We start from the raw sequence: 27,788 nt of genomic DNA on the forward strand, positions 1-27,788 counted from the left end.
AAATACATATTAAGCAAAAATGACAGGAAAAATAGATAAAAAACCCCACAGAAAACAGCTAATAATGCACTAACACAATAGATGCAAGCAATATACATATATGGACTAAGCCCTCACTCTGATATGATAAAATCTAAGACTCTCAGCCAATATATTTTGAGCAAAACACATCTGTGCCCGTCTACCAGCATCAAGGTGGTCTCAGTCAGGCAGGTCCTACTCTAAACCTAGGTATGCCGTTAAAACACATATCAATAAATAGAATCAACATAATATAACACTGTGTGCACAAATAAATACATAGGGAAGTGTAAGCTGTTTAATAATAATAATTAAATTAAACTGCAAAACCTCATGTAATTTGTCACTTGCACTTCTTGTCATCTTCACTATGTGGGTTGTACATCAGTTAAACTGAAAGTATGAATCAATAAACATCTGTCAGATATTTCTCATGCTGTTGTAAGGGCGGGTTCACATCACCCTTATGAATTCCGTTATTGTTTTCCGTTATAACGGAAGTCAAAACGGAAACCATTGTCATAATAGAGGTCTATGGGCAAGCATGACAAATCCGTCTGGTTTTGATTATGCAGGATGGACGAAAAGAAAATCCAACAGAAACCAGACGGATCTGTTATGCTTACTCATAGACCTCTATTATGATGGATCTAAACGGATCTGTTTTGAATTCTGTCTTATGAATTCTGTTATTTTCCATTATAACATGGTTAATTCATAACAGTGATGTGAACCCGCACTAAGAAATGTTTCATCAGTATCTTTGCATTTTTCCACTATTCCTAAGGCCCCTTGCAGACGAGCGTGTGCGGATTAGGTCTGGATGCGTTCAGTGAAAAATGTGCGATTTCGCAGGCAAAGTCATTCAGTTTTGTTTGCAATCGCGCTTAGTTGTTCAGTTTTTATCGCGCGGGTGCAATGCGATTTAATGAGTTTTGCACGCGCGTGATAAAAAACTGAAGGTATACAAACAACATCTCTTAGCAACCATACGTGAAAAACGCATCTCATCCTCACTTGCTTGCAGATGCGATTTTCACGCAGCTCCATTCACTTCTATGGGGCTAGCGTTGCGTGAAAATCGCAGAATATAGAACATGCTGCGATTTTCACGCAACGCACAAGTGATGCGTGACAACCAACGCACATGTACCCAGCCCCATTGAAATTAATGGGTCTGAATTCCGTGCGGGCGCAATGCGTTCACCTCACGCATTGCACCTGCGCAGAATACTTGCTCAGGCACATGAGCATGTCCCACCCGCTCCGTTCATTGGGGGCCACAAATTGCGGCCACCAATGCATGGGCACCATTCGTGTGGCTAGCGCAAACAGATGCAGACCCATTCAACTTAAATTAGCCCGTGATCCGTCCGCACTTGCAAAAAAAAAAATAGAAGAAGTTCAATTTTTTTTGTGGCACGGACAGAACATCGACAGAAGCACTACGGAGTGCCTCGGTTCTGCACCGCACCTTCTGCATTGCGGACCCATTCAAGCGAATGGGTCCTCATCCGTGATGCAGTGCACAAACGGCCGGTGCCTGTATATTGCGGCCTGCTGTTTGCCGGCTGCAATATGGGCTCTGGCCAACAACAGTCGTGTACATAAGCCCTGATGGACATACCAATTCTTTTCAAGTTCAAGGTACTGAATTGGGTGGCTGCGCCTTCAAAAGGAGGTGATAATATGTGCAAAATGCTTAACCGTGAAACATTCTGGATTCCCTCAATACTGCGTTCCTGCGGGACTTAACCATAAAACACAATCTTCATTATTAATGTTTATTTCAAGTGATTGAATGGATGGCCTCCCCTTTAAGGGGGGTGATAATATGTGCGAAATGTTTACTCATTAAATATTCTTGATGTTTTTCCCTGAAAAGCAGCTTTCCTGTGGGACTTAACTGTGAATATGATCTTATTTTTCATTATTATTGTAGGAGGTCAAATGTTTATTGGATAACTTTCCCTATGTATTGATTTGTGCACATAGTGTTATTTTTTGTTGTTGTTTTTTTTATTGACCAGCAGAAGGACGCGGCTTCGCTATTTAATTTAATGTTTCTGTGTGTCGTTAAAAGATATCGACAGTATTCCCCATAACAGTGACCTCTACAGCACCCTGCCATTTAATAGTGAACTCCACAGTCCCCCACCCCTTAACACTGACCCCCCCACAGTAACCTGCCACTTTAAAATGGGACCTCCACAGCAGCGCATCCCCTTAACTTTGACCTTCACAGCAGCCCTGCCCCTTTAACAGTGAGTTTCACAGAACCCCACTCCCTTGACAGTGACCTCCACAGTACCCCGCTGCCTTAACAGTGACCTCCACAGCAGTTGCCCCTTTAATAGTGGCCCCTGCCCCCTTAACGGTAACATCCACAGTGAATGCTTCTTTAACAGTGACCTCCACAGTGCCCATCCCTTTAACAGTGACCTCCACAGTGCCCATCCCTTTAACAGTGACCTCCATAGTGCCCGCCCTTTTAACAGTGACCTCCATAGTGCCCGCCCTTTTAACAGTGACCTCTACAGCACCCGCCCCTTTAACAGTGACCTCCTCAGCGCCTGCCCCTTTAACAGTGACCTCTACAACACTCTACCCCTTTAACAGTGACCTCCAAGGTGCCCGCATCTAACAGGGACCTCCACAGCGCCTGTCCCTTTAACAGTGACCTCCGCTTTTAGCAGCAACCTTCACGGTGCCCGCCCCTTTAACAGTAACCTCCACAGCGCCCGCCCCTTCATCAGTAACCTCCACACCGCTCTTCCCCTTTAACAGTGACCTCCACAGCGCCCTGCCCCTTTAATGCTTGGGCTACTTGACAACATGTGTCGCGCAACATTTTGTCTCAACAATTTTTATAATGATAGGCGATGGTGTTGCACTGCGACATGTGACATACTGCGACACGACAGTCGCAAAAAATCCATCCAAGATGGATTTTTCTGCGACTATCGCGTCGCAGTTGCAGCACGTCACATGTCGCAGTGCAACACCATAGACTATCATTATGAAAATTGTCGTGCGACATATGTAGCAGTGTAGTTGTGCCCTATGTGTCGTGCAACACATGTCGTCGTGTAGCCCTGGCCTAAAGCTGACCTGCCGCAGTGAAGAAAAATTTATGGGTTGTTATGGAAACCTGGAGTAAAAGTGTGTGTGTGGAGACTAAGGGCCTGTGAATTCTATTGGCTGATAAGGGACATGTGACCTTGTTTATGGTAGTTGGGATATGAAAAGAAAGACTTGCAGGCTTGCATTGGTTAATGCAGGTCATTTTTGGGGAATATCTCAGGAACGGTACGTCCTAGAGACCCCCCTGTGACCCCTACAAGATTTCTTTCCAGGTAGCAAGGGATGTGTATACCAAGTTTCGTTGAAATCGATGGTTGCGTTTTTGAGTGATCGCGGAACATATATACGTCCTTCTTTATATATAGATATGTGTTTTATATTCGTCTAGGTTTCTATATACCAAAGCTATAGCCAGGTTTACTCAAACAAGTACCTATTATTTTCACCTGGTTAAACCATGTGAGTTCACTTGCTCTATTTGCACGGCTTGTGTGTATATATCTGCAGTGGTGGGTCACGTTCACACCTTCAGCTATGAGAAAGGGCAACCTTGGTGCCCGAAACATGTACAGTGAGTGGAGTGGTGTGTACCTGCACGGGATTATATAGTGGACATAATAAAGCTGGAATTTTTCTCCTTTATATGCATTAGGCCTATTGCACACGGCCGTTTTTTTTCCCGTTTACTGGCCGTTTTTTGCGTTCCGTATACGGTCCGTATACGGAACAATTCATTTCAATGGTTCCGCAAAAAAAACGGAATGTACTCCGTATGCATTCCGTTTCCGTATTTCCGTTTTTCCGTTCCGTTTTAACATAGAACATGTCCTATTATTGCCCGCAAATCACAGTCCGTGGCTCCATTCAAGTCAATGGCTCCGCAAAAAAAACGGAACACATACGGAAATGCATCCGTATGTCTTCCGTTTCCGTTCCGTTTTTTCCTGAACCATCTATTGAAAATGTTATGCCCTGCCCAATTTTATCTATGTAATTATGTATACTGTATATGCCATACGGAAAAACGGAACAGAAACGGAAACACAACGGAAACAAAAAACGGAACAACGGATCCATGAAAAACGGACCGCAAAACACTGAAAAAGCCATACGGTCGTGTGCAATAGGCCTTACAAAGTGAGTCTGCAGTGATTCTGCGCATCCAAAAAAAAAAAGACCATAAAGGTGAATGGAGGGTTCTGGGAGTTGTAGTTTCAGAGCAGCTGGAGTGTTGCTGATACCTTTTTAATATTTTCAGTAAGCAGTCTATACTGTATAGCAAGTTTATATTTCCAGCAAGCAGTGTATACTATAGGAAGTTTATATTTTTAGTAAGTGTATACTGTATAGGAAGTTAATATTTTCAGCATGCAGTGTATACTATAGGAAGTTATATTTTTAGTAAGTGTATACTGTATAGGAAGTTTATATTTTCAGTAAGCAGTGTATACTGTATAAAAAGTTTTATATTTTCAGTAGGCAGTGTATACTGTATAGGAAGTTTATATTTTTAGTAAGCAGTGTGCAGTCGTGGCCAAAAGTTTTGAGAATTACATAAATATTGGAAATTGGAAAAGTTGCTGCTTAAGTTTTTATAATAGCAATTTGCATATACTCCAGAATGTTATGAAGAGTGATCAGATGAATTGCATAGTCCTTCTTTGCCATGAAAATGAACTTAATCCCCAAAAAAACTTTCCACTGCATTTCATTGCTGTCATTAAAGGACCTGCTGAGATCATTTCAGTAATCGTCTTGTTAACTCAGGTGAGAATGTTGACGAGCACAAGGCTGGAGATCATTATGTCCAGCTGATTGGGTTAAAATGGCAGACTTGACCTGTTAAAAGGAGGGCGATGCTTGAAATCATTGTTCTTCCATTGTTAACCATGGTGACCTGCAAAGAAACGCGTGCAGCCATCATTGTGTTGCATAAAAATGGCTTCACAGGCAAGGATATTGTGGTTACTAAGATTGCACCTCAATCAACAATTTATAGGATCATCAAGAACTTCAAGGAAAGAGGTTCAATTCTTGTTAATAAGGCTTCAGGGCGTCCAAGAAAGTCCAGCAAGCGCCAGGATCGTCTCCTAAAGAGGATTCAGCTGTGGGATCGGAGTGCCACCAGTGCAGAGCTTGCTCAGGAATGGCAGCAGGCAGGTGTGAGCACATCTGCACGCACAGTGAGGCGAAGACTTTTGGAAGATGGCCTGGTGTCAATAAGGGCAGCAAAGAAGCCACTTCTCTCCGAAAAAAACATCAGCGACAGATTGATCTTCTGCAGGAAATATGGTGAATGGACTGGGGCAAAGTCATATTCTCCGATGAAGCCTCTTTCCGATTGTTTGGGGCATCAGGAAAAAGGCTTGTCCGGAGAAGAAAAGGTGAGTGCTACCATCAGTCCTGTGTCATGCCAACAGTAGAGCATCCTGAGACCATTCATGTGTGGGGTTGCTTCTCATCCAAGGGAGTGGGCTCACTCACAATTTTGCCCAAAAACACAGCCATGAATAAAGAATGGTACCAAAACACCCTCCAACTGCAACTTCTTTCAACAATCCAACAACAGTTTGGTGAAGAACAATGCATTTTCCTGCACGATGGAGCACAGTGCCATAAGGTAAAAGTGATAACTAAGTGGCTCGGGGACCAAAACGTTGACATTTTGGGTCCATTGCCTGGAAACTCCCCAGATCTTAATCCCATTGAGAACTTGTGGTCAATCCTCAAGAGGCGGGTGGACAAACAAAAACCCACTAATTCTGACAAACTCCAAGAAGTGATTATGAAAGATTGGGTTGCTATTAGTCAGGAATTGGCCCAGAAGTTGATTAAGAGCATGCCCAGTCGAATTGCAGAGGTCCTGAAAAAGAAGGGCCAACACTGCAAATACTGACCCTTTGCATAAATGTCATGTAATTGTTGATAAAAACCTTTGAAACGTATGAAGTGCGTGTAATTATATTTCACTACATCACAGAAACAACTGAAACTAAGATCTAAAAGCAGTTTAGCAGCAAACTTTGTGAAAACTGATATTTGTGTCATTCTCAAAACTTTTGGCCATGACTGTCTACTGTTTAGGATGTATACTATAGAAAGTTTATATTTTCAGTAAGCAGTGGATACTGTTTAGGACGTTTATATTTTTAGTAAGTGTAAACTGTATAGGAAGTTTATATTTCCAGCAAGCAGTGTATACTATAGGAAGTTTATATTTCCAGCAAGCAGTGTATACTATAGGAAGTTTATATTTTTAGTAAGTGTATACTGTATAGGAAGTTAATATTTTCAGTAAGCAGTGGATACTGTTTAGGACGTTTATATTTTTAGTAAGTGTAAACTGTATAGGAAGTTTATATTTCCAGCAAGCAGTGTATACTGTATAGGAAGTTTATATTTCCAGCAAGCAGTGTATACTATAGGAAGTTTATATTTTTTGTAAGTGTATACTGTATAGGAAGTTAATATTTTCAGCATGCAGTGTATACTATAGGAAGTTATATTTTTAGTAAGTGTATACTGTATAGGAAGTTTATATTTTCAGTAGGCAGTGTATACTGTATAGGAAATTTATATTTTCAGTAGGCAGTGTATACTGTTTAGGATGTATACTATAGGAAGTTTATATTTCCAGCAAGCAGTCTATACTGTGTAGGAAGTTTATAATGCTTGCAGCGTTATTCTGTCCACGATGGGGATGCAACCAAATGGAACCGAATGCATTCTGGTGCACTCCGTTCCACTCAGTTTAGTTTTGTCCCCATTGACAATGAATTGGGACAAAATGGAAGTGTTTTTCCCCGCTATTGAGATCCTATGACGGATTTCAATAGCGGAAAGGGAAAGCGCAGATGTTAAAGTAGCCTAAGTATTGTATACTGTATAGGATGCTTATATTTTTAGCAAGCAGTGTAAAGTATAATAGTAAGTTTATAATGTCTTTAAATAGTGTGTAGTGTATGGTAAGTTTATATTTCTAGCAAGCAGAGTACACTGTGTAGGACATATTTATTTTTGGCAAAGCAGTGGATAGTCAGCACATCCTGTAAAATGAAGCAAGCGCACAGATGCATGTCGCCATGTCTGAAAACACAGGGGTGCTCTTAGCCTTTCTGCTGCCTAAGGCAAAAATTGAAACGGTGACCACTCCCCCTCCCGCCCCCCAATCCTTATGCCAAATTCTCAACCTAACCTCTTCTCTCTCTACATTACATATATCACTACAAAACATACAAAACACAGACATTTTAGTTTCCTACTTTTCCATCATCGTCCCCAACTTCTCAAAACCCCATCTTGCCACCCCCAATAGTGTTGTGGGCAGGCTCACACACGGATCCGTCTTGGCTATGTTAAAGATAATACAAACTGATCCATTCTGAACGGATTCAGACTGTTGTATTATCTGAACGGATCATGTCTGGGGGCAGTGTTTGAGGTTTTAGACAGCTAGTACTATGGTTATAAGAAACAAAGGTGTATGTGAAGTAGCATTTAGCGCAGGGACAGAAGCTCAGTGAGCTTGTAGCAGATGCTTCTATAACTGCATCCCTGTGTTCGGTATAATACACTGTGAAGGGAAACAGTGTTGCAACATTGATATATAACAAAGTATCCATAGACATAGCTGACAATTTGAACAGTTTTATTAGTCAGTAGACGATTAACATGTAGCAAATAAAAGTTATGTTTTAAATTAAACAATAGCGCATGGTATATAAAAAAGGCTTAGTTGGTCTCATGGACCATTTGAAAATAATCTATAACACCAAACATAACACACCTGCTCCCCATTCACACCTGAGACCTTGCAACACCGAGTCACATGACACCGGGGATGGAAAATGGCTAAATTGGCAAATTTCACTTAGGGGTGTATTCACTTTTGTTGCCAGCAGTTTAGCCATTAAGGGCTGTGTGTTGAGTTATTTTGGGGGCACAATATACAGTATATACACTGTTATACAAGCTGTGAACTGACTACTTTACATGTCAGATCTTCAGTGTTGTCCCATGAAAAGATAGAATAAAATATTTCCAAAAATTGTGAGGGGTGTACTCACTTTTGTGACATACTGTATATTTGATGTATAGCACCTCAACAGCCTATGTTCATATCAAATAAACGTGATACATTATTAAAGAAACTATCCTCTAGGTATAGAGGAAAGCTAGCTAGTATCCTCTTTTCCCCAGGACCTACCCTCTCAAAGTTGCTGCAGGGAGTCGGGACCCCCATATTGAATCATCTGTTAGCATATTGCTGCTGTGTGAGCAGGTAATATTTGAATATATCGATACGGTGAGCCCCCAAAATAAATTTTACTGGTGGGCCCTAGGCACACCAGTCCGACACTGGTTGGGGGTGTGCTTCCCCACACTACTGCAAAAACAGCCCCCCAGAAAATACTAGTACCACATAAAATATGGGGCATTCAGCCCGCACAACCCCTAGCAGGTGCAGATTGCTATGGCGAAATACAGATACAAACGCAAAAACACAAATGCAATCGCACACTGTAACCAGCACTCTGCCCTGCCTTTATGCTGGATGTTGAATAAGGCATTGGTGTACATTTTGGCCAAAGCGTAATAAGCCACTCACCACGTCAAGGTCGCCTTAATGAGTGGTCCCTAACACTAGTTCCTACCTTTTATGGGCCATGACAGCCACACAAAGTCCAGGGAGCGCAGGTACAGCATGCACGCCAGGCACACTCTGCTTTTAACCCCGTCCGGTGCCATTACAGCTTTCATCGGATCCAGAGATGCAAGTACCAACATGCATGCTGAGCCCACTATATACTTCTCCTAGAGCCTAATGGCTACTGGTAGGTGCTATATAAGCAGACTCAGTTTTATACTGACTTTAAAACCAGCCTCCAGGGCAGACAAACTGGTCAGGTGTACATGACTGCTTGGAGATTGCCACGCCTCCAATATATACTACAAAGAAAAAATATGGGGGATTCAGCCCGCACAACCCCTAGCAGGTGCAGATTGCTATGGCAAAATACAGATGCAAACGCAAAAACACAAAATGCAATCGCACACTGCAACCAGCACTCTGCCCTGCCTTTATGCTGGATGTTGAATAAGGCATTGGTGTACATTTTGGCCAAAGCGTAATAAGCCACTCACCACGTAAAGGTCCTGGTACCTGCGCTCCCTGGACTTTGTGTGGCTGTCATGGCCCATAAAAGGTAGGAACTAGTGTTAGGGACCGCTCATGAAGGCGACCTTGACGTGGTGAGTGGCTTATTACGCTTTGGCCAAAACGTACACCAATGCCTTATTCAACATCCAGCATAAAGGCAGGGCAGAGTGCTGGTTGCAGTGTGCGATTGCATATTGTGTTTTTGCACTAGTACCACATAGTCCGTCCTTCAATATTAGCACATAGCACCTTAAAAAATAACTGTGCTCAGCAAATATTGTCCCTGACACTAACAGTGTAAACATAATGTCCCCCAAAATAATTGTGCTAAGCTGATACTGTGCCAGGGCGCCCCCCACATACAGTAATAGTTCTCCCAAAAGTCGCCCCAGTAGTAACAATTCTGTGCCAGAGTGCACTTAGTAGTAATAGTGCCCCCAACAATACTAATGTCCTCGCCATGCCCCAGAAGTAATAATTCTCCCATAGTGCCGAAACTAGTAATCGTGTTCCCCATAGCCAGTAGTAATAAAGCTTACCATAATGCCCCTAAGTAGTAATAATTCTCCTTATAAAGTGTGACAGTAAAAAAATGTCCTGTAATGTGTGCCAGTGCAAAAAAACTTTCCCTTATAATGTATGCCAGTGCAAAACATGCCCCCATAATGTGTGCCAGTCCCAAAAATGCCCCTGTTGTGTGCCAGCACAAGAAATACCTCCTCTTAGTGCCCCTGTAGAGCCAATATCCCTATAGTGCCCACATAATATGTACCAATACCCCCTATTGTGTGCCAATACAAAAATACCCCCTCTTAGTGCCCCCAGTAGAGCCAATGTCCCCACAGTGTCCCCATATAATTATATGTATAGAAAATATAAATATATTTTGATCAAAATAATTTGTGCCCATCCACAATGGCAAGGTGACTTCTTTCAGATAGGACCCTACTTTATAATGACTCCTCTCTTTGTGCCAACTTGCCTGGAATGAATTCAGGGAGAGCAGGCTCCAGCTATACACTGCACTAATTGAAATCATCCTGTGGGAAAGATGGGTTTGTTAGGAGTGCACAAACAAAATGGAGGTGTAGGTGCACGTTACTGTGGCTGAAAATACATAGACAAACACTATGCAATAGTACTCTGCAAACCCATCTTCCTCACAGGCTCATTTTAATTAGTGCAGTATATAGCTGTAAACTGCTCTCTCTGAATTCATTGCACAAAAAGAGGAGTCATTATAGAGTAGGGTCCCAACTGAAAGAGGTCACCTTGCTGTGGTGGATGGGCACAAATGATTTTGATCAAAATATATCATATACATTTTATACAGCGAATATACAGTAGTTTATATAGTCAATATTTGCAGAGTGCTGATGCATTGTGGTTGTCTAAGCAGTGGATAGTGTTTAAGAAGTTTATATTTTCGGTAAGCAGTGTAAGTAAAATAAGTTTATATTTCCAGCAAGTGATGCATAGTATCTGGTAAGTTTATATTTTCAGCAAGTTATGTATATTGTATAGGATGTTTACATTTTCAGCAAGCAGTGGATAGTGTGTAATAAGTTTTTATATTTTCACTAAGCAGTGTATAATGTAAAATAAGTTAATATTTCCAACAAGTGATGTATAGTATGTGGTAAGTTTATATTTCCAGCAAGCAGTGGATAGTGTTTAGCAAGTTTATATTGTTGACAGGCCGTGCATAATATAAAGTAAGTTAACATTGTCGGCAAGCAGTGTGAAATGCATAGTAAGTATATATTTTCAGCAAGCAGTGTATGGTTGGTATATAGTAAGTTTATGTTGTTGGTAAACTATATGTAATCTGTAATATATGGGATAATGTACTTGCTGCAGTGAATTATAAGACTATTTGCAATCTCCAGGTAGCTCCTTGAGTGGGCCCAAATACCCTTGTGCTGCATAAGAAGACACACAAAGCACTGAGGGAAGGGGGCCCAAGTCTAACTCTTGCACCAGGGCCCATGAGCCTTTAGCTATGCCCCTGCCTTGAGCCCTAGCTACTACATGTTAGCCATTTAGTTTAGTCAAACATTACAAAAGCACATAAAAAACTGCCTCAAACAGCTCTATATGGATGTACTGTAATTTAGCCACATCGTGTCCCCCACTCTGACTCTGAAAGGAGACTACAATGTCTATATTGCCATGGCTCATAACCTTTTTAAGGCTGTATTTTTACAACCAGAAGGAGTCTATCTAGTGTGAAATGGGTGAAAAAGTTTTGCATTGTTAAACAGCTGAAAAGTTGTATTGCTCTAGAAAAACAAAACCGTAGTCCTTCTGTTATACCTTTTAAACCCCTTCCTGCTCAGCACCATTGCTGTAAGTTGCGAGTTAATGCTCAGCCTTGTAATAAGAGCTGTGCCTACGCAATCACTTGTAGGTCAACTGCAGGTATTATACAGCTGGCACCTGGATCTCACTGCCGGGATCAGAGTTAACTCCGATCCTGGTAGCTTAGCTCCTTAAGTGTCGCTGTCAGTGTTGACCATGACATCTAAGTGGTTAGAGAGAAGGGGGAGGCTCCCTCCCTCACCCCATTGGCTCCCTGGTAGATTGAGGAATAGCAATGGGCCTGGCCAGCCATGCATGGATGCGACTGGCCCCTGCCTTATTTCAATAACTGACATATTATAGAAATATTGCAGTGTATATGGGTGATCAAAGGATCGCAAGCCCTCCAGTGGGATATGGAAAAAAGTTTGGGGGGAAAAAAGGTGAAAAAAAAAAGTTTGGTGTTGTTTTACATCTGCATTTAAGCAGATACAGCAGGTTGTACCGGCTGGGAACAGCCTGCCGGATCCATCATTGCCGTGCGCTGCTGGAATTCCGTCTGGCCCCATTCACTATAATAGGGACCGGCGGAGGTGCAGCCGCAACCCAGCAAATATGCCAAGGAGCCGCTGGAAAAATACCACAGCCTGTCGGATCTGCTTAACGCAGATGTAAGACCAGCCTTACAAACGCCTTTTTGTTTACACAAAATAATATATTAATATATATCCCACTGCTTGACTGGTTCCCTTGTTGCACTAATATTATAACAATGTTATTTTCTTAGGCCTCTTTCACACTTGCGTTGTCCGGATCCGGCGTGTACTCCACTTGCCGGAATTACACGCCGGATCCGGAAAAACGCAAGTGTACTGAAAGCATTTGAAGACGGACCCGTCTTCAAAATGCTTTCAGTGTTACTATGGCACCCAGGACGCTATTAAAGTCCTGGTTGCCATAGTAGTAGTGGGGAGCGGGGGAGCGGCATACTTACCATCCGTGCGGCTCCCGGGGCGCTCCAGAATGACGTCAGAGCGCCCCAGGCGCATGGATGACGTGTACATGCGATCACGTGATCCATGCGCTTGGGGCGCCCTGACGTCACTCTGGAGCGCCCCAGGAGCCGCACGGATGGTAAGTATGCTGCTCCCCGCTCCCCACTACACTTTACCATGGCTGCCAGGACTTTAGCGTCCCGGCAGCCATGGTAACCATTGAGAAAAAGCTAAACGTCGCATCCGGCAATGCGCCGAAACGACGTTTAGCTTAAGGCCGGATCCGGATCAATGCCTTTCAATGGGCATTCATTCCGGATCCGGCCTTGCGGCAAGTGTTCCGGATTTTTGGCCGGAGCAAAAAGCGCAGCATGCTGCGCTATTTGCTGCGGCCAAAAAACGTTCCGTTCCGGAACGGAAGACATCTTGATGCATCCTGAAGGACGGACTGTCCATTCAGAATGCATTAGGAAAATCCTGATCAGTATTCTTCCGGCATAGAGCCCCGACGACGGAACTCTATGCCGGAAGACTATAACGCAGGTGTCAAAGAGCCATTCACTTTGTCAGTGGTTTTAATATTTTGACTGATTGGTGAACATGTGTTGTGCAACATTTTTTGATAGTCAATGGTTTCGAACAGCAACATGCTGCAGCTGTGATCTATAGCATTAATATACGGTCTCTTTTCCAATTTCTTTTTACAGCTGAAAAGTAAACGTTGTGATGATAGGAAAATACTAATAGTTGAATCCGATTGCATGTCATGTGCTGTATCTGGGAAGTACTCATGTCCTAAAGGTTCGATGAAAAAAACATATGGAAGAGGAAAGGCTGGATGCAGGTAAGAATTTTAGTGCAATTTTTACAAAATCTACTATAAATATTAGAAAACTTTTGATGGTTCCTAAACAGTCTTTTGTGTCCATTAGGCCCCTTTCACACGAGCGAGTTCCACGCATTGGACTCGCAGAATGTGTCAGCGCGAGCACCCGCCCTGACCTCCCAGCACTGACAGGGTCGCATAGCATTATATTGATTTATGATGCTATGTAACCCTCACAGTTCTGGAATGTATTGGATTACACTGACAGTATTATGTCAGTGTTATACAATACATTTCCAGACCTCTAAGGGTTACGTGGCATCATAAAGTAATATAATGCTATGGGACCCCCTCAGTGCTGGGAGGTCAGGATGGGTGCTCTCGATGACACACATTGCGAGTCCAATGCGTGGAACTCGCTCGTGTGAAAGCTGCCTTATACACCATACTAGTCTCCGAATAAGGCCTCATTCATACGGCTCCATACTACACATGTATTCTTCACTAGAAGCGTTGCTCAACTACTACTCATATATTATACTGCCCCTAGAGACATGGAAGGTATCCCAAGAGGTACACGTCCATTGTCAGATAGTAGTACAGTGTTGGATATCTTATAACCAGTTGCCTTACCCTTTTCTCGTATCGGAGTGAAAGGGAGTTGAAGCAGATTTACTGAATATAACATTAACGGAGCTGCTGGCCAACACTTTGATGAGCAGAGGAGCAGCCAGGCTTATACAGCAAAGAAAGAAGCTGAACGGACCTGCTAAAGTTCCGGTCCAGCGCTGTAGGTCCAATCACCAAGGCTTTTGATCCTTGTTGGTCTGGAAGGTGATGAACCATTTGCTGCCCTTAGCTGTCGCAAGCGTCACCAATGGGTTTCTATGGCATTCGCATGCCTAACGAGGGTCCCCAAGTCTGCCATCTCTAAACCCCCCACCAAAAGCAGGGTGTAATAGGATGCATGTCTGTTTTTCCTGACAGCCATAATACAGAAGTATTAAATTGTATTTTTTCAGCCAAACACTTGATTGAGTTTTTCACTGAGAAGAAAAAAAGTTTAACAAAAGTTTTTTGAAAATTTTGGATATCCCCATGTTCATAACAACACAAACTGTGAAATCAACATGTTATTTATCCTGTACAGTGAACCTGCAAAATGTCAGAAATAGTATTTTTTGTTTATCATGTCCTCACAGAAAACTAAATAAAAAATGTTAAAAAGTTGTATGTATCACAATATGGTACAGGGCAGGCTGCTCATCCATCATACAGCTGTTAACAGAAAATGTTAAATGGCATCATCAGCAGATTTGTACCTATGATGACACTGGCTGACCTGTTACATGTGCAGTTGGCAGCTGAAGGCATCTGTGTTGGTCCCATCTTCATATGTGCCTGCATTACTGAGAAAAATGATGTTTTAATATATGCAAATGAGCCTCTAGGAGCAATGGGGGCGTTGCTGTTAGGGTACTTTCACACTAGTGTATTTCTTTTCCGGCATAGCGTTCCGTCCTAGGGGCTCTGTACCGGAAAAGAACTGATCAGTTTTATCCTAATGCATTCAGGCAAGTGTTTTTTTGCCGGAGATAAACCCGCAGCTGCTGCCGTATTATCTTTGTCCTGATCAGTCAAAATGAGATGCATCCTGAACTGATTGCTCTCCATTTAGAATGCATGGGGATAATCCTGATCAGTTCTTTTCCGGTATAGAGCCCCTGTGACGGAACTCTATGCCGAAAAAGAAAAACGCTAGTGTGAAAGTACCCTGACACCGGAAAAACTGATCCAGTATTGCAATGCATTTTTCTGACTGATCAGGATTCTGATAAGTCTGAAAAATGCCCGATCAGTCAGAAAAAATGACATGCGTTTGCATACAGTTTGACTAATCAGACAGGCAGTTCAGGCAATGGAACTGCCTGCCGGAATCAAACAACGCAAGTGTGAAAGTACTCCTAGAGGTTCTGCTCTCACTCTCTGCAACTGCTGTGACCTCTGCACTGTGATTGACGGGACTAGACAGTGTAAATGTAATCACATCTGCCTGGCCCTATCAATCAGAGTGCAGGGGCTGCGGCAGTTGTAGAGAGAGTAGAGCCTCTAGGTGTAACGGTAACGCCCTTGGTGCTCCTTGAGGCTCATTTGCATATATTAAAACATCATTTTTCTCAGCAATGCTGGCACATATGAACTTGGGACCAACACAGATGCCTTTGCAGCGACCGGGTCCACAGGTGCAACACTTGAGCTACGGTGGGCCGATGGAGTTAGTAGTAGTTTGTACTCATGGTTAGCAGAGCCTCCCTGTGTCGGCGTGCAGTGAAGGGAAGGACGGCACAAAATCCCTCGGGGCACTCTCTATTTGTCCAGGGACTCCCGCCAGATGGTGGTTGAGGTGCCCTTGGTGGGGTAGGTGTTTTGGGTGCCTTGGAGGCAGGGTCCCTGGTGTTCGTGACGCCAGCACAGTTAGTTGCAAATGAAGGTGGTAGAAAGGATGAGGAGTCAATTGTAGTAAATAAGAGAACTTTTACTAGATCACTTGTCTTCAGGTAGTCAGTACAGTTCATGTATATGGCAAAGCAATATTCCAAATATTGGTTTAGCTGTATTCCTCATAACAGGCTAGGCAATTGTAATTGTAGGAGTTTTCCTTCTTTCTATATCTGGCTATATCTTGTCCACACTCTAGCACTCAGGTGCTGAATGTAATAACTCTTACTGGTCAGTAGCAGTCCACCGGGCGGTCTCCCTAACGGAAGGCATCAGTCTTCTGCTCCATTCTTTGGATAGGATGCTCACTGAAGAATTACGGTCCACTATGTCCATAGAGGCATGTGGTAAAGCATAACTTTGCGCATTAATCATCCGGCTGTGTCCAGGTACTTTTTGGTTCCTCCTGGTCACTGGTGCTTGTGAAGTCCATTGGCTAATTTAGCTCTAACCTCCACTAGACTTTCTCTATATCCAGACGTAGACTCGCTGGTCTGTGCTGCTGTAATACTGTTCTCTATGCCCCCTTAGCTTGATCAGGGCCAAAAGGCTAAAATAGCAGCTACATTGTGGACTAGGCCTGTACTGCTCCTCCAGTAACTTACTCAACTCTCAGCTACTCCACTCAACTCCCAACCTCTCCTCCCTGTATTAGCACACCCCAGCTATATGTACTGTATATAGAAGTCAAGCCAGCACCACCTAGGGGCGAATAGATGTAATGAACCTCTAACAGCCTGGTAACAGGAATTACAGCTCGATACCACAATACATTACATACACATATATCAAAAGTTTAGAGTGCCCACATATAACACATAGTGGGACACTGCACCTTCAGCTGCCAAGCGCACATGTAACAGGTCAGCCAGTGTCATAGGGACAAATCTGCTGACAGAGGCCTTATAAGTTAGGGGTTTTCACCTTCGGGAAACCAGCAACTAAGATGGCTCTGAAAAGCTGAATAGAATGTGAAATATTCTGTATAGAAGTATAACATAACAATCTTTGTTATAATTCTTTATTTTTTCTTTAAAATGCTCGTTAATATGCAGTTATCTAGGTTACAACTATTTCATGTAAACTATCTCTGCTTGGGTTTTATAGCTATACAGTGAATATGGGAGGAGTGGTCCTATCAATGCAAGGCTGTAGTCACACATGTCAGACTCTGAGTATAGAACCTAAATGCTGCAAAGGATTCTGGGGCACTGTATGTACTGGTATGTACCAATATTTCCATCTTACAATATAATAGAGCTGAGAAATCATCTGACCACTGTGTATTGCTTTGCTGTAAATGTTAAACTGTCACATCACTGTCATTTGTTCTTTTAATTGGGTTTTCCATTTTCGAGGACCTTTGGTGAAACCCTTCCATGTGGCCAGACCTCTGTTGGGAAGCGTACTTACCTGATGGTTACTGGCCTGGGTTCACCATTTTCCAGGCTTACTGTGTTTTTTTTTTAAATATAGGCGTTTGCTTATGTTGTCATTTCTTACCTCGTGTACATCTTCCTTATACTTATTTTTTTTAACGATATGCTCTTTCCTGAACTATTTTCACCATATCAACAAATCACTCAATTATGTATGTAGCGCTTCCTGTTGCTGTATCCAACCAAACCCATGATGCACTTCTCCTTTGTCTGCCACAGCTCCAGCACGGCCCCTAACAACACCTAGCTAGTTTATAGCTCCTCCCACCCAGCTACTTACATAGACACTCCCCTATCATTGCCCTTAGTGCCCAGCTAGTTTATAGCTCCTCCCACCCAGCTAGTTACATAGACTCTCCCCCATCACTGCCACTAACAACACCCAGCTAGTTTATAGCTCCTCCCACCCAGCTAGTTACATAGACACTCCCCTATCACATCCCCTAATAACCCAAAGTTAGTTTCTAGCTCCTCCCACCCAGCTAGTTACATAGACACTCTCCTATCCATGGTCTTCTCTGGGCCCACGCTGCACGGTCCTGACTGCGTACAGTGTCGGGACGTAGTAGGCGCACCATGACCTAACTCTGCAATGTCAGGTCACAGTTTAGCGCGGGCCTAAAGAAGACCAGGGAGTGTGACTGCAGTAATGAACAACGGACCTGCAGGGTAGCGGCAGAGCAGGAGAGGTACTGTAAGTTAATTTATTTTGGGCCTGACATGGAGGTCTAAAGCAGGTCTGATTTGAGGTCTGATGGGGGTCTGATATGGGGGGGTCTAACATGGAGGTCTGATGAGGGTCAGATCTGAGGTTTGATATTTGGGTCTGAGGATCTGATATGGGGGTTTGATCTGAGGTCTGATATGAGGATATGATATGGGGGTCTGATCTGATATGGGAGTCTGATTTAAGGTCTGATATGGGGTTCTGATTTGAGGTCTGATATGGGGGTCTGATCTGATATGGTGGTCTGATTTGAGGTCTTATATGGGGGTCTAAATCTGAGGTGTGATAGGGGGGTCTGATAAGGGGGTGTGATCTGAAAGGTAAGGAGATATGTAAAGGGTATTTTTTTTTTACTGGCACACATTATAAGGGAGTATTGTTCATACTGGTGCACATCAGGGGGCATTTTTCTACTGGCACACAGGAGAATAATTACTACTGGAGGACTATGGGGGGAAGAGGGGCCCAAGCTATACTCTTGCATCAGGGCCTATGAGCCTTTAGCTATGCCACTGCCTTAGGCACTCTGTAACATGAGTTATTTCAGGACAGTTCTGGGGGACTTTTTTAGGGCCCACACTCCATATAGTACCATCTGACCCATATGCTGGCTTGTACCGTGTCCTACACCAGTTGTATTTTAATGGACTAATAAAGAGAAGAAGTTTTATGGTGAGTGCCGCATGCTTTGTATCTTTTTGGGCTGCACATCTCACCCAGAAACCCCAATGGTCTGGCTGGCCGGAAACCAAGTGACAAAATTAGCACAATGATCTGCACTGAAGGGGTTATTCAGGGTGAACCTAGGCCAGAAACCAAGATTGTGCCAAGGCTGATGTTGGCAGAAAAAGATGGAGAATGCTAGGAGAGAAGGAACAGTGGTACAGTTTGTTAGGATGTAAATAGTCCGTTATAGTGATAAAAATTATATTGTTCCAGAAACTTTATGCCACATTGCTAACTGTATATTACGCCCAATTTTTTATTATTTCATTAATTTACACAATTTGGACCTTTTTTCTATATACAAAAGATTTTTATGCTATTTTGTAAATTTACCCATATTGTAATGCATGAAAAATTGCATTTTTCACACTTTGAGCCTTGAATGTCTGTCTTTGATCATCCAAAATGTTGGGAGATATGACTAAAATAATGTCACTACTGCAGGAACTCTCTGCATTGGTAAGGACCTTTTCTGTACAAGATTGTTTGCTACAAATGCAAGTACAGACATGGCCAAAGTATAGAACCTGCACAACAATTCATACACTGTTATGGCAAGGCCTGAGGGAGTGATGCTTGACCCCCCACAGGTCCTCCACTAAGTAGAGCACAGGACTAGTGTTTAGCAAACTTGTGGTTTCAAGTTCGGGTTATCTTAGGATCCCGTTATGGATTCCTCTACCACGAGCCATAACGTATGGTCCGTGGTAGTGGAATCCATAACGGAATTCTTAGATAACCTGAACCTTGGATGCTGAACTTAAAACCACAAGTTCAACACTACACAGGACATATTTTTTTTTTTTTTCTGGAGGGTTTCTTGAATGAATTCCTAAGGGGAAAAAAATCTATGTTAATAGCCATAAAGTCAAGCCACAAAATGTGGGCCTATACTAACTCATGTTAATGTAACTCTTTAACAGAATGTCCCGGGAGCTCTTCAAACCCGTGCAACAATCATGGGACCTGCATGGACGGCCTGCAAGGCAATGGGACATGTATATGTAATGTAAGTGCCAGCATCTGTGAAAATGGGGAAGTGTCTTGCATCCTACAAACATAAAGATGTAGGGGGTCATCTATTAAGACCGGCTTTTTAGACACCGGTCTTGATATCCCTTTAGCTGGCCTCTACCGCTCCCTTGCTGGCTTAGATTTAGACTATTTTCTACGTCTAGAACAGGCGTAGCAAATTATAAATGAGACGGGCCTACTAGCCCGCCCCTTCCCTCCCATGTCATGCCCCCATATTTTAGGGTACTTTCAAATTAGCGTTATTAATTTCCGGTATTGAAATCCGGTAAAAGGTCTCAATACTGGAAAAGTATGCATCAGTATGCATCACGATGTCTCTTATACGGTATTTGTGCGGACAATATACCGCAGCATGCTGCGATATTTTTTCCGGACAAAATCCCGGAACAATACCGCACTTGCCAGATTTCCATAGAGATGTATTAATGACGGTTTTCTGGTCTGCGCATGCGCCGGGATATAGGAGGAGCGGGTTTCTTTGAAAAAAAAATAAAATACCGGATCCGTTATTCTGGATGATACCGGATGAGATGGATCCAGTATTTCACCGGATTCGTCTAACGGATCTGGAAAAAAAATCTTTCCGTTTGTATACAGCTTACCGGATTCTAACAACGCTAGTGTGAAAGTACCCTTAGACCTGACATTATTGGGGAAAAGTCACAGATTGTGGTTCAAATAACCTTTGTGTTGCAATCTGCTACAGATATACGCCAAAAAGTGGCCTATATCTGTTAGTAGATGACCCCCCCGTAATCCATGGGACTGGGACAACTTCACTTTATCTGGAAATGTATACGGTATATACATGTGTATATATTTTATAAACAGTATATAAAAGTGACACAACGAAAAGGAGTACGAACACACCACTATAAAGTTATTAATAAAACTTGATTTTTTTACTACTTTATAGTGGTGTGTTCGCACTCCTTTTCGTTGTGTTATTTTCATTATTGTGGGAGTGTACCCTTTCACAAGAGACCGTAGCTGATTTAATTATAAAAGTGGTACGGTTACACAAAGAGGACATTATACTATGAAGCAAGGGGAAAGATAACTGTATAATTTGAATTCATTCTTCTTGATCTAGCCAGGGTTGCCAACCATCCAGAAATTTCTGGACAGTCCGTAGAAATAGGCAACTTTTTTCCTGTGTCCGTGAAAAAAATTGATTTGTCCGTGATTTTTTTGAGGTTGGTGGTACTTTACTAGATTATTTTGGTGGTAATTATCCTAATTTTACTGCTCACAGTAAATGCTGGTAATGAGTTCTTATAAGTATATTGAGCTATAGACTTGTATTACTTATTATCATCATTCATTATGGTTTTCCAATGTGTCCGTAAAAAATATTGGCTGTTAGTGATTTTGGGGAAAAAAGAAAAATTCTGATTGGCAACCCTGGTTCTAGCAGGATTATTTACAGTAAGCAGTTACTACAACAATCGTGTAGAGGTGGAAGAAGAAAAATGTTTGAGGCAGCAAAACAGTGCCTCTATGGCGGGGATCAGCCGGCACTCCAGCTGTTCTGAAACTACAAGGCCCAGAATCCTCCTTTCACTTCTGTGGGAGTTACAAGAAAAGCAGAGTAAGTGTGTATGCTGGGAGTTGTAGTTTTACAGCAGCTGGAGTGCCAAAGGTTGCTGATTTTTGGGGTTTCCATATTACACTGACCACCAAGCCTAATAATTATATCAAGACTTAAGTGTCTGTGAAGATCACTTTTCAGAAGTCACCTCATTATCATCACATGCAGGATAACAATGAAAGATTAAACCACTGTATAAATAACACAGGGCCACAGTTCATAACAGGTGATATCACAGCTTATCTACTCCCCTCCTTACACAATGACCTCTGCACAGGTCACAGAGCATGTCTAGAAAACTCTCTCAATGAACATCTCCTGTCTAGTGTGACTGTTGTTCATGCGGCTGCTGTAAAGCAGATCTTTAACAGCTTCTGAACAGCACCTAGGTCAAGATGGCAGCTCCCATAATCATGTATAGGTAATTGAATTAAACATCTGCAATCAGATATTAAAATCAGATTAGAAACAGTAACATGCCAGAATATCCCTTTAAATGTATATTAACCCATGACATAAACATTTATTTAGTAGTTAAAGGGGTTGTCCCACGAAAAATATTCTACAGTTTTCAAACCAGCACCTGGATCTGAATACTTTTGTAATTGCATGTAATTAAAAATTTAACATAACTACTGAGTTATTCAATAAAATGTATCTGTATAGCGCCACTTGCTGTTTGGTCTTTTTCTTATCTCTTTGTCCTGCTCACTGAGATGGCCGCACATGCTCAGTTTCATCCTTCAACTGCCTCCTGAGCTGTGATAGGGATAGCTGAGACACGCCCCCTGAGCTGTGATAGGGAGAGCTGAGACACGCCCCCTTAGCTGCAGCAGAAAAGACCCTCCCTTTGAGCTGTCAGCTTGATATAAATCTAGTAGAGCAGTGAATGGGGAGATCTCTGGATCCATGTGAGGTACAGGGCTGGTTCTAGCTTTGTTAGAAAGAGACTGTCATGTACTATATGATGTCTGATTTTCATTTTTTACATTAGTCATGGGATAACCCCTTTAACTGTCTTTCTTGCAAAGTGGTCCTGGTGTATTACTGTGTGGCATTTAGTCTTGGAGCTTGGTTTAAGGGATTGAGTTATGTTGTACACGTAGAGTTTAATAAATCATGTGTCATGTATTGTGCAGGAAGGATTCACTGGTTTCTCTTGCAATGAATGCTCTGACCCTTCACTGTATGGAGCAAACTGTAACTCTGGTAAGTCAATACACAGTATCCTGCTAGCATTAATCTGAATATTTATATGCAAGTTATCAAGTTTTGACAGTAATAATCTTAAAGGGGTTGTCCAGCACCCTCCGCAATTGTAGTTATGTACCTTGTGTCCATCGCTTCTTTCCCACACCGAGGGTTCTGCCCCCTCATTCTCATCTCCAGCGGACTGGAAGTGTGTCCTATCCATTCTCTCATGGACCACTGCAGCCATTCACTGGCCTCAGCTATGTGACTGCTGAGGCCAGTGAATGGTTGTGATCCACGTGACAAAGGATGGGACGTTATACTTCTGGTCCACAGAGGACCAGAAGCAGCAGGGACTAGACCTTCAGCGTTAGAACGGAACACCCATGACTAGGGCAGGGCCTTTTCATTTGGTGGCGGTCGGACGACTACTTTAAAGGGTTGGCCACTTTCTAACTTTTGGCCAATGTTTATATAAGTTGACTATATGACAATTACATCTATAGCCTTTGTTGATTTTCTGTGCTCTTTGCTTTATGTCCCTTTGTTGGGCAAATCTTCTGTGCTGTCCACACAAGAGACCTGTCCATAAGATGGCCGCTGTTGGAGGGTCATGTGACCAGGGAAAAATAATTCCAGACACATCACTCAGCCTTCTCCATACAAATATACCACATCTGGCATCTGCACTTGCAATGTTGGAAGTTTAGAGCAGGTTTATTGTATTTTAACAAAAGAGACCAAGTGATTTGTCTAGTCACATGACCCTCCATCAGCAGCCATTTTATGGACCCGATCTCCATGTGGACAGCACAAAAGACTTGGCCAAAAGGGAAAATATGTGAATCTAAAATATAGGAATTGGTGTAAAATATCAACAAAAACTTTATTAGTAAGTGCCATAAAGTTATCTTACAATCACTGGTCAACAGTAGCCAGAAAGTGGCCAACCCCTTTAACTAAAATTATCTCGCACTACTAAAATGTAACATATTTTTGACCCAGCATGTCACTGCAAACATGGAATTTGTAAAAGTGGACTTTCGGGGGATGGAAGCTGTACCTGTGAAGCGGGTTATATGGGGTTGACTTGTGAACAAGGTAAGAAACCCTTTAATAAAGGCATAAATATTTCTAGAATGTGCAGCTACTGCCTAGATATCAAAATTGTAGGAGAAATGTATTAATGCTAAGAATTTATTCCCCTACTTTCAGAGTCCTTATCCTGCAGCAAAAACAATTGTGGTTCAAATTCCCGCTGTGTTGAGTCGGGAGGATTGCTTAAATGTGATTGCATGCCAGGTTACTACAAAAAGGAATATGTCTGTGAGGGTGAGTTGTTTTCTTCATACCTCATAAAGGGGTTGTCTACGTTAAAAAGAACGTTAAGTTGCGTTTAGCCACAGTAAGAGGAAGGTCATCAATTAGCCCAAAGAGGAAAACTTTGGGATGCAATATATTTGGCATGGTCAAATTCGTCTCCATAAAGGTGTTGTATACTTTATTTATATTGATGACCTGTCCTCCGGATAGGTCATCAATACCAGATCGGCGGGGGTCCGACTGTCAGCACCTCTGCTGATCGTCTGTTTGAAGAGAAGGTCGCGCTCATATGAACGCTGCCTTCCTTTTTCTTGTTTACCTGCTCGCCGCCGCAACCGCTGCAGTGAGCAGGTGGTAGTTACAGCTAAGCCGTCCCATTCACTTCTATGGGACGGCTCCTTCCTATTTAGTGAATGGGGATGGCTGAGATGTAATTACACTGCTCGCCGCTGCAGTTGCAAGGCGAGCAGGTAAACAATGAGGAGAAGGCAGCTCTTGAGCGAGCTGATCATCGGGGGTGCTGGGTGTCGGACCCCAACTGATCTGAGATATTGATGACCTATCCCGAGGAAAGGTCTTCAATATAAACAAAGCGGACAACCCCTTTAAGTAAGTATTAACTTATTATATCGCTCTATGATCATTCAGGGTCCAACTTCTGGCACCCCCACTGATCCTGAGAATGAAGGGACCGTAGATGGAAGGCAGCGCTGTGCAGGTGAAAAATAACAGGGTGGCCGGCAGCGCAATGTGCAGAGGAGACAACACAAAATCAGCTGTGTAGTCTATTGATAAACAGAACTAGTGGGGGTGTCAGGAGTCGTTGCACCTGCGTTAGTACTCACACGTTTCAGTCATGTACAAAACAGCAGAACTGGTGGTGATGGGGGTGCACATTACATGGGAACAAATCTTTTTGCAACTAATAATAAATGAGGCCTAAGTTAAGTTGAAAATTAGCAGTAATGTTTTCTTTCTTTCCATAGCCAAGGATCCGTGTAGACCTTCACCGTGCAGCCCATACGCTACATGCAAATCATCTGGCCCTAGGCAGTACACATGTGCATGTAAAAATGATTACTATGGCGATGGAAAAACATGCCTTCCTGTTAATCCATGTTCTGTTAACAATGGGGGGTGCCTGGAAAATTCAACTAAATGTGTATATAGAAGCCCCGGAAAGGTATGCATTACTCAATATTACCTTTAACATTTGCATAACTTTACATCTGATGCCTCATTGCAACTTACATACTTATGAAGTCTGAAATCCAGATATCTGTAGCTTGTCCTCATCAATCACATATACTGTACATAAAGAAATGAAAAGGCTATGTACACCTTCGGGGAGCATTTTTTTAATTATTGCATTGTGCTCATTTTGAGTAAAATATATATATTTTTTAATTGGTCCTAATTAAAAATATGGCATCCTTATTTCTGTACAGAGCTGAGATGCTCTAGTAGCACCCTTTGGATTTTGTGTCTTTTCCATCAGTCCAGGAGCAGAGGAACCCCTTATGTGGCGTTACATAAGTGTTTATGACATCTCAGTAGTTTGGAGATAAGGTTTATTAGATGACTTGCACAAATTGAAAATACCAGTCACACGGCTAGAAAAACTGTTAACCCTTTGTGACAGAACGGCTCAATATTTTTAATATAGGACAATGGATTACATAACCTTTAAACATGGTATTCCAGTATAAATATTTTTGGTGGCCATGAAATGGGTAAAAAAAATGAAGTAGCCTATACTTACCTTACCAATCCCCTGCCGTTTCGACAATGCCCAACATGTCCCCGATGTGCTCCACTTCCTGCTGAAATCTCGACACAGCAGGAAATGGCTGCAAATCCAGCTCAGCCAATCACTGTCTCAGGGAGTCATTATTGTAGCCAGTGATTTGCTGAGTATCATTCCTGCCATTTCCGGTCATGTCAAGACAGGAACTGGACATCTCTGAGTCTCTTTCCAATTAATCCAATCACTTCCCCAAATCGGCTAAGAGGTGCAAATTCTCTCTATCTCTATATTTCTGCAATGCCAAACTACTGCAAGGTTCCGTTCTCAAAAGGACGGCCAGTCCGTATTAGTATTGTGGCGGACGCCTGAAGCAGTATAAATCAAACCATGTGAATTGAAGTCTACAGCCATAAACGTGCGTACTCTTTTACTGACTGTCCATACACTCTCCCTTTTGTAATGGTCCTCAACATTCTGTAAAATTCAATGTTTCTTTTTCTCAGGGCTGACACGGGTTTCTGGTCACTTTTCTGGTATCTATTAGCTTTCAGGGCAGGTGTAACCCTGCCTGCCGCTTCTCTCTGGCATTGTGTGCGTCCCATAACATGTGGTATGCGTCTGAGATTCCTAATACCATCATACCCTTCTGTGCTGAGTCTCAGGCACTGCAATGACGTAGTCACGAAGGCAATTGTTCACCTCAGACCTGGTGCAGGACATCATAATGATGTATTTGCAACCTTTTGTGCTGTTCCACTGCCTCATTGGCTTCATAACCTAGGGCCTCAGGGATAGGAGATTTCGGCTCCTGTGCCCCACTCTCAACTGCCTGAGGCAATAAGCGCTCCTTCGCAATTTTGCACCCGAGGCAACTGCCCCTCCACTACACCACTGCAATACATTGTGGCATTAACCCTTTAGCAAGGAACCATAGTTCATTATATCATTAACCCTTTATCAGTGAACCACGGGTCACTGCATCATCCAAGATATTGTTTACTGGAATACCTCTTTATGGAAGTAGATTCTAAAACTCCCTTACACCAAGCTACATAAAGTATGTCAATTGAAAAAGCTCTAAATAAAGCTCTGTTAACATCTAGTTTTGAGCCTGCTTCAGAGTTATACATTGGTAGGCTCTCCTAACTTATACCTCTGACAGTAGAGTGCAATGTACCGCACTATATAGCCATACAGTTGGATATATCAGCCATAGGCTTCCATTGTTAAAAAATAAAACATGTGCAGTAATGTATACTTTTTTTACTGTACCCTTCTACAATTTCCTATACAGTGAAAACAAGGAAGTTGCACAGGAACTTATGGGCGCATTGAATATGCCCGACGCGTACCTCTGACATGTAGAAAAACAAGATGTCAACATAGCCTAGCACTCTAGACAGAACTGATACATTATTTCATGCCTAATGCGGCGTCAACACTGGTGCATGACAAAAGTTCTCAAAAGAGAGAATGGTTATGTCATGCACCAACCCCCTTTTGTCCAGAGTGTCCCATTAAATGAATTTTAAAAGTTACTTTCTTCATGACAGAATGTAATCTAATTAATCAGCTATGATATACATAACTCCCATTATCGTAAAGAGAGACCAGTAAAATTCAAAACACCTATATACTTCTTGGTATACTAGTACCTATATATACAGGGCCGGCTCCAGGTTCATGTGAGCCCTTGGGCGATAAATCTGTGGGCCCCTTGTGGCATTTTTTTTTTACATTTACATGTCCCCTGTGACTCCTGCATCGTATATTGAACCCCAGTAACCCCCAGAAAGTATAGTGACCCCCAGTGGCTCCTATACAGTATTATGACCAATAGTGGCCCTTCAAACAGTATAATGACTCCCCCAATGCCCCACCACACAGTATAATGACCCCCAGTGGCCCCCCACACAGTATATTGACCCCCCAGTGGTCCCACATACAGTATAATGACCCCCCAGTGGCCCTTCATTTAGAATAATGACCCCCAGTGGCCCCCACACAGTATAATGACCTCCTGTGGCCTCCCATACAGTATAATGACCCACTGGGGGTAATACTGTATGGAGGGGGCGCTGGGGGTCATTATACTGTATGGGGGTCACTGGGGGTCTTTATAC

The 27,788-nt window shown here is 42.6% G+C and overlaps 1 protein-coding gene across 1 annotated transcript in view; it reads left to right on the forward strand.

Moving 5' to 3' along the window:
- The window catches only part of STAB1 (stabilin 1), a 318,385-nt gene that overhangs the window by 14,292 nt on the left and 276,305 nt on the right, over positions 1-27,788 (forward strand). Inside the window, exons 2-8 of the mRNA XM_044300459.1 lie at positions 13,269-13,405; positions 16,994-17,109; positions 19,702-19,787; positions 22,544-22,613; positions 23,601-23,696; positions 23,811-23,927; positions 24,905-25,101. Of these exons, the coding sequence (XP_044156394.1) occupies positions 13,269-13,405; positions 16,994-17,109; positions 19,702-19,787; positions 22,544-22,613; positions 23,601-23,696; positions 23,811-23,927; positions 24,905-25,101 (819 nt within the window). The remainder of the gene's footprint in view (positions 1-13,268; positions 13,406-16,993; positions 17,110-19,701; positions 19,788-22,543; positions 22,614-23,600; positions 23,697-23,810; positions 23,928-24,904; positions 25,102-27,788) is intronic.

This window comes from Bufo gargarizans, chromosome 7, assembly GCF_014858855.1.
Source record: "Bufo gargarizans isolate SCDJY-AF-19 chromosome 7, ASM1485885v1, whole genome shotgun sequence".
Taxonomy (NCBI): Eukaryota; Metazoa; Chordata; class Amphibia; order Anura; family Bufonidae; genus Bufo; species Bufo gargarizans.